The following is a 12,342-nucleotide window of genomic DNA, read 5'->3' on the forward strand; positions in this document are numbered from 1 at the left end:
GTGGGAATTTCCCATTAGGTGAATACAGAATCTCTTTTGACATCTCTCCTCTTCTCTTTGTCCCAGCCCCTCATGGATTCCACCCAGCTGCTTTCTACTCCTCCTCTCTCTGGCCACAACAGCTGTCACCTTTCTTAACTGACTCTGCTTAAGAAAGGGGTGGGGGAATCAAAACTGTTCTCCCTCTCCAATCTTCTCTTTTCCCAGGTCATTTTTGCCTGAGTCTTGGCTGTAGAAGATGGTGGGTCATAGAGTCCAGTAGGGGTTCCTGGACAGGTTGAAGCCCAGAGTACAGCAGCAAAGCCACAGCCCTGCTGAGCAACAAGGGCAGCAGCAGCTGGAAAACCAGGGTGTGAAAATCGTTCTCCCTTCCCCCCAGCCTCAGACTTGGAATGGGAGCAAAACCTCTTCCAGTCTGAAAGAGAGAAGTCTTTGTCCTCTTCCCACCAGCTGGTGCATCCACTCCTGAGAGGAAAAGCAAAGCACCCATGGGACAACGTAGGCTGAAGAGCTCTTGCTCCCGGCCTTTGGTGGACAAACAGAGCATGGAAAAAAAAGAAAACCAAAGAGATAAAAGACCTACCAGATTGTGTTGGAAAGGAGGATACAACTACCGGAATAGAGAAATACAGAGACATAACACTAGAGAGATAAAGGGACATAATAATACAGCAATACAGAACTAGAAGGTAGATATTGCAGCGAAGATAAACTAAGTTATAAAAGAACAGCCTTAGAATATGGGATAGGAATAGATTAATAGGATAAACAGGCATCACAACAGTAATACAGAAGTAGTATTAGTGAAGTACAAGACAGAGCTCAAAAAATAACATAGGAATGTAGGAAATAAAATAGATATAAAAGAGAATATCTGTAGTTCAGGGTTGAACTGTGGAGTCCTTGGTGCTCTCTGAGCTTGGTTGTTTGCTTGCAGAGGTTTCATTACCTGATCAGGTAACATCATCAGTGCTAGTGAGTGTGGGGTTTGCTCCCCATTTATATACATAGCTTGCCCTGCCCGTGTTGGTGGGGCTGTGGTTTTCACCTTGGTAGTTCCTTGATTAGGGAATTGTTTCCTGCTTGTTTGTTAAACTCTGCTTATCTGGATGTTGGCTCCTGGACAGGATGTGTTCTGGTGTTTTTGGTTCCTTCTTAGCTTTTTTGTCTCTTTTGAATGGTGTGTAAATATGGTTTATTTCTGTGTGTCTATTAATGGCTGATTTATCTGAATGCCAAGCTTCCAGGAACTCCCTAGCATTTTTGGATTTAGCGTGGTCTAGGATGCTCACAGTTTCTCAGTTGAAACTATGGTTGAGTCTGTCCATGTGTTGTGAGATTAAGGAGTTCTCATTGTGTCTTCTGACTGCTAGTTGGTGTTTGTGGATGCGCTCTGCTAGTCTTCTGCCTGTCTGTCCTACACAGTGGCTGTTACAGTGCTTACACTGTATGTGGTAGATGACTCCTGTTTTTTCTTCTTGGGCTACTGGGTCTTTTGGGTTACTTAAGATGTTTTGGAGGGCTTTAGTTGGTTTGTGTGCTACAATGATGCCATGTGGTTGTAATAGTCTGTTGCTTGTTTCTGAGATGTTTTGAGGTATGGTAGTATTACTCCTTAGCTTGTGTTGGTTGTGCTGTAGTGGGTTGAGTGGTCAGGCATTTTTTGACAAAGTTGCGCGGGTATCCGTTTTGTTGGAAGATGTTGTATAGACAATCTGTTTCCTTTTTTTGGTGTTCTGGGTTTCTGCAGTGTGTTTGTGCTCATCTGAATAACGTTCTTACACAGCTCGTCTTGTCGGAGGTTGGGTTCTTGCTTTGGTAATGGAGCATTTGGTTAGTGTGGGTTGTTTTTTGTTAGACTTGTGTTTCTAATTTGCCATAGTTTCCTCTGCTGATGAGGATATCCAGGAAGGGTAGTGTATTGTTCTTTTCTTCTTCCCTTGTGAATTTTATTCCTTTGAAGATGTTGTTGATTGTTTCATGTGTCTTCTCTAGTTGTTCCTTTTTTATTATGACAAAGATGTCTACATACCAGATCCATATTTTTGGTTGCATGTCTGGGAGTGCTATAGTTTCTAGATGCTGCATTTCGGGCTCTGCTATGAGTCCTGAGAGTGGTGATCCCATGGGTGATTTGTTGGAATATTTGTCCATCAAACCAAAGGTAGGTAGTGAGGCAGAGGTTGGTGAGGTCCATGATTCTGGGTATTTTTATCTTAGTGTATTTGGCTAGGTCAGATGTGTTTTGTAGTACTGCTGCCATGGATTCTTCTGCTAGTTCTGGATCTGCTGATATAAAGAGTGCTGTGATATCGAATAAAACCACAATTTCATCTTCTATTTTTAGGTGTTTGATTTTTCTGGAGGCATGGTAGTGGGGAGTAGATAGAATTTTTGCTCCCCTGTGTGAGATGCACAAGCTTTTTAATAAGTTCTTTGGCTATATTGTATGTTGGCATCCCTGGTAACAATACAATTGGACAAAGAGGTGTGTCAGGCTTGTGTATTTTGGGGCTCCATCCTGCCATAGGAGCAGTGGCAGGATGGAGCCACTGTTTTCATCCACTACTGTTCTTCGTTTGTGATTTGTGGACAACCTGATCAAGAGAACCCTCAGTGACCTAACCAAGAAAGGTCAAAGATCTTTTCTTCTCCTTTTTTCCTTCAGGCACCTCCAAATCACTATCCTCTCACAACCAGTACTTCCTTTTCTAACCAACAGCAATCCTCCATTGCTATTTCTTAACTGTCTCTACTTAATACTTGTCAACTACACCACCCCACTTCCAGGAAGGTCTATGTGCTGCAGGGCAAGTAATTCAGGCAGGAGACTCTAATAGGTAGCTAATGGCCTTGGTGAGCATTGCTTTTTCACAAGTTCAAGACAGCAAATTTAGTAATATACCTCAAAATATCAAGTCAATTAATTATTAGACTATTAAAATTGTCAAATAGAAGATCACATTACAGAGGCTTTGATTATTCTATGTCCTGCACCCAAGAAAGAAAACCTTTGTTACTGACAACTTTGGTTTCTTAGACCTGGTCACTCCAGACATTTATGAAAAGCTTAGTAGCCATATCCATAGAGGAAAATGAACATTTCATATATTTATTTGTATTAAAAAATTGAACCCTGTATTATACTGAGTCAGATACTTGGTCCATTTAACCAAATATTGTCAAAAATTGACTGGCAGCATTTTTTTTTTTAGGGTTCTGTGTAGCTTTCCTAGCCATATTGGGAGATCCTAGGAACTGAACCATGTTAATACCCTAAGAATCTAGGTATATATAATCTACAGCTCATAGAACAACTAAGGAGGGATGTACTACCAATCTTCTGATATCTGAAGAGCCATCACATATCACAGGGATGATATTTATTATTTGTTAGCCCAGAGGTTAGGAGCAGTACCATGAGCTAAAAGTACAAGGAAGTAGGTTCAAGCTAGACAGCAAGAGGAACCTCTTGGCTGTTTGAGCTGTTAAACAATAGAACAGGAACCGGTGGGTTCTGCTTTCCTGGAGATCTTCAGACAAAGGCTAGATGGCCACCACTCAGAAACATTTTAGCAGATGCTGCACCAAGCAATGGTTTGGACCAGATAGCCTCTAAAGTATTTTCCAACTCCATGATTCTATAATCTTTGTGTGCGCTGCTGTTATGCCTTGGTAGAGGGTCTTAGGCATTAATGTCAAAACATTTCTCTTCTCTCTCTCTCTTTCATATATCTATATCTATATCTATATCTATATCTATATCTATATCTATATCTATATATATATAAATAATACTTTCTCCTCTTTTCAGATTGTCAGTCCTCTACTAGGAATTTATGAATTATTCATTTAATCTTCTTATTGACAAAAATCCATGGATTGCTTCAATAAGAATGGGCTTCGCTTTTTCTAAGTGGTAATCTCAAACTTAATAAACAAAGAATTTTTAATATCCCCTCTACACTAGTTTCAAAAATGTCTAAGAATCATTGTTGTCTATAGTATGAGCATCAGATTTCAATTTTTTAGGTAAGTGGATCTCTTCTACTAATTATGATATTTCCTAGAGCTACTGAGATGCAAGCTTTTTTCACACACACACACACATGCATACACAGCTAGAAATCTGCCTAAAAGAAGTGCTAGGTTCATCTTGTGTAATGGTTGCCTATTCTAAAACACCATCAGACTCATGAGCAGGAATTCAAAGATATCTGATTTATTAAAGAATAGTATGCAGGATCACAGAGAAAGCTGAGAATGATTAAAGCACGCCAAATGCAAACTAAAAACCCTCGGTGCAAATGAGATCCCTCCCCCCGTAGAATCTTCCCAAGCTCACAATCCCAGGTGTTCCTAACGGTTTCTGATGGTCTGCGGGAAAAGTCCTTGAACAGATAACATAGCCCAAAAACATTCCATTGTACCGATTTCACATACAGAGCTTGGCACAAGGTCTCACAGCAGCTCCCTCCTAAACAGAAATGCGCGTCAGCGCCACGGCATGTGAAACGTTACGATGTACATTGCACACTGAAACAGTGAACATGACATCTTGTCTCAGTACAGCAAAAAGGACAAAACCAAAAACCCTTAATACAAATCTGTACTGGTATGTTTCTATATAGGATTATGTTTGTATTAAGGAAACTATATTTTAATCTTTAAAATCTGATTATAATCATGCTTTTTTACATCATACTATGTGATATAATTGATTTCCACTTTAAGAACTAATTACTCAACTTCAGCAAAGAACAGATTACCTTTAATACAATTGTTACAACAAAATACATTTGAATGGATCTGAACACTTTTCACTTACTTTTGATATCTTACTCTTATTGTCGCCTGTCAAAAATGCCAAATTGTTAATTTCATTCTGAATCACAAAATTTTGTTCTTCTCTCTTAAAATTCTGGAAAAAAAGTGATAAATATCACTTCTGAGCATTTATTTTACATATCTATCAATGTGCATACATTGTAAAAACAATATGTGAAATATTGTCTTACATGTGATTTACACCACAGGATGAAAACTTCTGCTACCATTCGGAAAAGTTCATCAGAATCAGCATCTGGTTTTTTAAGCCAGTTTGATCTTAAAAGAAAAGCAACGTAAGATTATTAGACTGAAGTTCATGCCATTTCCTTCACTTTTTAATCTTCATTTTGGCACATTGTTTCTGGCACCATGTCTCAAAGTATCAGTGCTCATAGGAGAGTTGTTTACTTTTACTGGCAGGATGCATTAATAGTGCAATTCAATCCACATCTCCACAAAAATAAATCCCATTGAGCTTAACAACGGAACTTAGTTCTTAGTAAGCGTAGCAAGGATATCTGTCAATCACGGCAACAAAATCAATAGATACTCCTTGTTTAGCAACTTAAAGCCTTAATGCATTTTCATAGTTTAGAATCCATAGACTTTTTCTTTTTTGTTCTTTTCAAGAATTACACATCATCTTTAGTACTACAATGATATCAGAAAAGGCTTATGTTTAAATACAGGAACATTCATGTTAACAAAGAAATAGCCTAAACTGCCTTGGGCCACAAGGATGTAAGTTTACAAGATTAGAAAAAATGATTTTATATTTTAGTAAAGCAGAATACTATTAATATTATGGAATAACTTCACTCAGTTTCACAATGATAAATCTCTGAATTGTAAATGTTGTAACAAACTGTTTTAGGAGGCTGAAAGACTGAGTTTTAAAAGCTTTTTATATGTCTTCAGTATAATCTCAAGTATCCTTACTATTCTGAATTTTTAAATTGCTTCACATCCATTTGAGTTGATATGGAGGCAATCATTCACATGTTTCTTTTCCTGCCTATCCTAAATTTAGTGAAGCTTGAGGACAATAATGTTCTCTTTGTCCTATTCATTATTGATTTTTCTCAAGAAAGCACTCTATTCTTTGTTGTGTCAGGTGTCAACACTATCAAACTTTCCACTTGTCAGGATTAGTTAACACTGCCTGTTGATCCATGAAGTGACCTTGACTCACTTCTTGTGAGTGACCTTGACTTTTTTCTTGCTGATCGGTCCAAGATAAGCAGAATCTACTATTTACTTATCATATGAATTTTTAACATTACTGAGGCAAGCAAGCACACAAACAATTGTACAAAAGGCAAATGTTTGATAGACTTCTGTTTGTATTTTAAAGGGAAGTTTTTCTGAATATACCTTAATTCCTCAAAGGTTAATAATGAACAGAAAAACAATTCAAGGAACATATTGCCAATAACAACAACAACAACAAACCACTAAGGGAAACTGATGAATTCTATAAATATATTTGAACGAAAAAAAAAAAAAACCCAGCCAGGAAAGCGGCTGAGCCATTAGATGACAAAGGAGAGAAAAAAATGCTCATGGAGGATATGAATATTGGAGAGAAACTGAATGAATTCTATATATTTACCTTTATTACAGATAGTAAAGGTAGAAGGTAGAGAACATAGATCTGAGCCTGTATTTACTTTCTTATGGAAGAAATCAGAAAAACTAAAGCATAATTGATATATGGAATTTGTGATGGCAACTGACCGGGATGCTTTAAAACAAGGCTGGAAAAATTGAGAAAGACTGGAGTCACAATATTATGTTTGGGTTTGGGACAGCATACCTTCAAATATGAATTACAGGAGAACAATGGCAGGGGAGGGGTATAACTGTTTCTCTGTTGTGAGAATTCTAGAGACATACAGTTCACCACAGTGGGAATGTTGATGTTGGACTAAGATGGGCCTTGGCCAGATCAAGCTGGGCTATTCATGAGTTACAAGCTGAAGTAATAAGAGAAAATAATCTAGAACATCTTGAGACCACAAGAGAACTAATCACCAGGTCCTGAGGGTATCTATCCAAGAGCTTTTAATGAACTTAAATGTGAAATTGTTCCTGACCTAGCAAAAATATGTAACTGGTCCTTCAAATCATGCTCAGTGCCAGGAAACTAAAAATAGCCAACATAATGCCGGTTTTTAAAAATAGATTCAGGGCAGACTATAGACCAGCCAACTTCTGTTCTAGGCAAATTGGTAAAAACATGAATAAAATAAAAAATAGCTAAGCACATAGATGAACAAGGAGAATCAGTGTAGATTGCACAAAAATAAATCCTGCCTCAACAATCTTATAAAGGTTTTTTTTTTTAAGAGTATTAACTTACACAGGGATGAAAGTATCAGCCCTTTGAGGTAGACCAAGTCAGAAGATAAAATCCACAAGAATGCTGGAGCTCTACTTTACTAATATAGGTTATAGCAACAAAATCTAAAGCCTGGCTGTGTTTTCCCTTCCCTCACTCTTAAACTCCAGGGAGTTAAAGAGGAGTCAGTTTGAGTTTCTTTCTAATGTTTTCTTCATTTCCCAGGTTTAACACATGTGGCCCCTTAGTTTCTCAAAAGTCCTCTCTCTGGCTCACCACAGAAAGAGACCCTATTGACATGCTGTACTTGGATTTTCAAAAAAGCCTTTGACAAAGTTCCTCACTGAAGATTTCATGGATTAAAGAACCTACTCTTTTATGTACCAATAATTGGTTAAAAACAGAAGGCAATGAGTAGGAATAAGTAGGAGACAATGGAGGGAAGAAAAAAAGTAGAATCCCTCAAGGATCTCTGCTAGGACCAGTGCTTTTTAACTTGGTTATAAATCATCTTGACTTATAGGTAAGGAGCAATCTGGCTAAGTTTGTGGATCATACTAAATTATTTAGGATGATAGAAATCAAAGGTGATTGTGAAGAGCTCCAAAAGGATCTCTCTAAACTGGTTGGGTCAACCTAATGACAAACACAATTCTAGTTAAGTAGCTGAAGTGATTTATGCTGGAGCAAGATGCTCTAATTTCACATATGCTGTGACTGGGTCTGAGCCATCTGCATCTGACAAGGAAAACAAGTGTGAGGGCATAGTGGATAATTTAATGTATGCTGGCAGCTCTGAAAAAAAGATACGTTCTGTGCTAGGAATCATCAGGAAAGGGGTTGAATATAAGGCTGCCATCGTGGCAATGCCCTTATTCAGATATCTGGTATGTTGTCATCTTGAAAAGGAATATCACGAAGTCGGAAAAAATGCAGAAGAAAGCAACTAAAATGATCAGAGAGCTCAAACACTTTTCTTACAAGAAGTCGCTACAGTATGAAGTTTGCAACTCTTTAGCTTAGAAAAAGGGCAACTGAAGGAAGATATGATCAACACTTAAAAGAATGGCACGGAGAAAATGGACAGACAGAACATTTCCTCCATCTTTCAAAACACTAAGAGCATGGATTATCTAATGAAGCTGACTGAAAAGAGATTCAGAACTGAAAAATGGAAGCACTTCTTCACCCAACACATAGTTGAGCTGTGAAATTCATTACTACAAGATATGTGATAGCTATTGATTTGGATACTGTTTAAAAATACATAAATTCATGGCGGACAGGGCTATCAAGGGTGCCTTGACACTTACTGCAGGTCGGGAACAACATGCCTCCAAACACCAGTTGCAGGGGAACAATGGCGGGACAGCAGCACATCTCCATCTCTTGCATGAGGGTACCACAATGGCATCCATTTGAGAATTTCTTTCTTGACTAAGCTATGCTTATTCCTCTGATTATACAGTATTGCTTTCAGAGTGGACTTCAACTATCCTTGCTGTTTACCATCTGCTGTGACCTCGGTTTGTTGGTTTGTTTGTTTTTGTATCCTTTACTGAACAGGATACAGTGCTTGCAATGTTCTAGTTTGTAATATTTTTATGTGTTTGATGTGGGGCTTTCACTAAAGATAGTATGAAACATAAGCTGCTCCACAACACAATACCTAGCTTATTAACAAGAACAAGATGTTGAAATCATATGTCAACATACACTGAAAAACTTCATTGGCTCCTCATAATTTTCTGAGACAGATTCAAAATTTTGGTTTTCAGCTTTAAAGCCCAACATTGCTTGGACCAAATGCCAATATGGGCCTTCTCAATCCTCCCCATTTATTGTCATCTAAAATTGTTTACATTTTTCTAAAGTCCAGAATGCCATGGTTGGCAACCAGAGAGATAGCATTTTCATTAATGATTATTTATCTTTGGAATCTTTTCCTTAGGGCAACCTGGCATCCATTGGATCCTCAAGAAGTTATCCCAGCCCCTCCCCACCACAAAATCTTTAAAAACTCAAAGGTCACTTAAATCTAGAAATACTGCAAGAATGAAAACATTATCAGATTTTCATTTTTTGTTTTCATCAGAGAAAGTATGTGATGGTATCTAGAGGCTGGGAAAAATGGCGTTCTGATTTCTGTTCTAGGAATGATCACTATTGCCTAATGATATGATTATATAGGTGCCAAGCAAAAACAGTTTTTATTTTGTTAGCACTAATATTTTAAATATAGAACAGATTTATTATTTAGTTGAACAAAAGGTCGTAATTTTAGGTGTTTTATTTTTTATTTGTATTGATGCTTATTCATTTTGCTAGTCATTTTGGGAACATATATGTTATGCTGAAGGTACAAATTATAAATTCTGCAAATAAATATGGTATTTTAAATTCTCCTACCTGTTGTTGTCTACATAGCGAATCAACATAGGATAAAAGGCATAAAGATCTCGACAAAGAACTGCAAATTCATCTAGAATGAGAAGTTCTGCTTCCTGGGTATCAGTTTTATTGTCTGCTTTCAATTGTTCTTCTTCAATCACTATTTTAATGGCTTTCTTCTTTAGCTTTTCCAGAGTTGGAATAAAATGACTTTTCAACAGATCTGGTCTGGCTTTACTTATGATTGGCTGAGCATACACTATATACAAAATATATGAATAAAAATTAATTTTGAATATAAGTATTACATTGAAAAAATTATATATACAAATTCATTCTAGTACTTGTTTATTGCTGCACTGAGCTGTGAGTCTAAGACTCAACTTAGATATAACAATAGCACACTGTTGTTCTGCGCATGAGCTGTAATTTCGCGCCAATACGCCATTATCCCCAAACTGAAAAGTGTGTTTTATCCTTGATGGTCTAATCAACAGTCAGTCTGTGATTGCAGATTTTGGTTTGTTAACTAAAAAAGAATTTTCTGTGTTTGGGTGTAAAGGAAATCTGCTATTTAATTAAAATGGTAGAAAAGTTCAGTCTCTTCTTAAATACAAAATAGAGAACAAGGTAGCTCAAGATTTACCATGAATAATTTTTTAAAATATGGTTGGATGTGACATCTACACTAGGCTGTAATTTCAACAAAAAATAATATTCTTGTAGGACGTAATGTACCATATTTGACAGCTATATGTAACATCCATTCTATAACAATGTATTTATATCAAATAGAAGCCAAGCATGTCATAAGGTTTTTAAGAATGCCTTAAAATTGCTAAGGAACGTTTATTTCTACAGATACAGTCAGTCCTACATAAATAAGATACTCAGTACCTACTCAGTGATGTAGGACTAGTAAATTTACCTACACTTTTCATATTGTACATCTTTGCTGTACAGAATACATAATAATCGATGAACATAGTACTATTTATTTCTAATATTGTTTTTAATTACCCTGATTAATTTTTAAAATCTAACTATACTTCCTGGAAAGAAAAGAGGGGTTATATTTCTGTTTTTGTTAAACAGGAAAGTCATCATAGGTTTTTGTTGACTTCTTCTCATACTTAAAAGCTTCCATTGGAAAGAAAGCCTACATTTTATATTGATACTTAATCATATAGTGAACTCATATCACACTATATTGCTTGTTAAATGTAAATCTGACTCTGTGGAAACATCTTCATAAAGATTTAGGAGAATTATTGGCATAACCAACAAATACAAAATGCGTTCTATAGTAAGTACCTGCAATTCTCTTCATCCAAGTTGCTTCATCTATTCCTAAGTTATTGTTGATGATTTTCAGAATGTTCCCCAGTATTATACTAAGATGCTCAGAGGTTACCATTGTGCAGCAAGATCCATCACTTTCTGATTTATTTTCAGGTCCTTTTTCCCACCAGTATGACAGATAGTTGCACAGCATGGGCAAGATCACTTCAATTACATGAGGCATTTCAGTATACCTGGCTCCAGATTCAGCCAAACTATTTATTTCTTTCATTAAGCCATCCAAATGAGGGATTTCTGGACTCATTTCTTCTACTGTTTCAGGCATGCCTAAAACTTTATATTATGATAAGAATACTTTTAAGTAGGCTAACATACTTATCTCTTGAAAAAGCTAACACACATTTTAATTAATATCATTTCTACCATAACATGGAACAAAACACCTTGTTTTATCTCCTGCTTTCATAGATGCAAAAGATGCTAGACTGCCTGTCCATAGGAGCAAACCTGATTCAATAGATCCATCTTCTGTCTAACAGCATTAGATACTTTGCTTGCATGCTTAATATGGACTTTTTTATTCATTTCATCTCAGCAGCCTCATTCTCATAAGGAATTAACGAAGAAAGTTCTTGCTTACAAAATACCACTTCTGTCTACAAAAGGGCGGCAGAACTGAATGCTGTATCCTAACACCCACAAAAAACCTCCCACACTCAGAGGCATATTACAATATACAGTATTTTTGTTGCTGCCACAGATGTGCTGAAAAATCAGTACAATGCTGATAATTAAAACAACCTAATCAGTGTATGTTGTTAAGACCAAAATAAGACCAGGCTGACAAACATTCTCAGAAAGATAATCTAAATGTACTACTTCTTATAAAAGTGAATTAAGCTAATTCAGAGAATTATCTCTTTAAAAGTCTAGTGAGGCATCCTCTACTGTTTCAGTAATCCCCTCCCCAATGTTGAATCTTCAGTACATGAACTGTAAACTCTGGTGTTACGACTAGCCAACTATTACCTGTTTTCTTTTCACAAGTTGTTTTTCATTAAAAAAAGAGAATGGTAATATACTAGACTATTTTAAATATTCAAAATGTTTTTATTCAATGCATCCTGCTTATTATTGAAAAATGAAGGGCAATTTGGGCAATCTGCTTTGAAAGTCAAACCTGACAGTTAAAAAAAAAATTGAAGCGTATGTTCAGCCACTGCAGTCATAAGAATCATTTATTGCAGAGCTGTGACTGTGTCATAGGCAATTCAAAGGGAAGAAAATTAAGAAGTCTGAACCATCGCATGCACTTTTTACAAATGAATTTTATAGAATCAGTATCCCTAATATGTCTGCACTGCAGTTCCCATGCATGTGTCTTCACATAGCCTTTGTGTGTATGTGTGTGGGGTGGTTACTTTTGAACCTATGAAGGTTTAGAATTACGGTTGGACATGTGTGTCATTCCCTGTGTG

General features: G+C 36.7%; 1 protein-coding gene across 1 annotated transcript in view; it reads right to left on the bottom strand.

The window, feature by feature from the left end:
- RYR3 (ryanodine receptor 3) overlaps positions 1 to 12,342 on the bottom strand; it is a 346,984-nt gene that overhangs the window by 98,929 nt on the left and 235,713 nt on the right. Inside the window, exons 68-71 of the mRNA XM_063289977.1 lie at positions 10,877 to 11,197; positions 9,581 to 9,821; positions 5,019 to 5,106; positions 4,829 to 4,921 (exon numbers count right to left, since the gene is read on the bottom strand). Coding sequence (XP_063146047.1) covers positions 4,829 to 4,921; positions 5,019 to 5,106; positions 9,581 to 9,821; positions 10,877 to 11,197 — 743 coding nt within the window. The remainder of the gene's footprint in view (positions 1 to 4,828; positions 4,922 to 5,018; positions 5,107 to 9,580; positions 9,822 to 10,876; positions 11,198 to 12,342) is intronic.

This window comes from Candoia aspera, chromosome 1 (genome assembly GCF_035149785.1).
Source record: "Candoia aspera isolate rCanAsp1 chromosome 1, rCanAsp1.hap2, whole genome shotgun sequence".
Lineage (NCBI taxonomy): Eukaryota > Metazoa > Chordata > Lepidosauria > Squamata > Boidae > Candoia > Candoia aspera.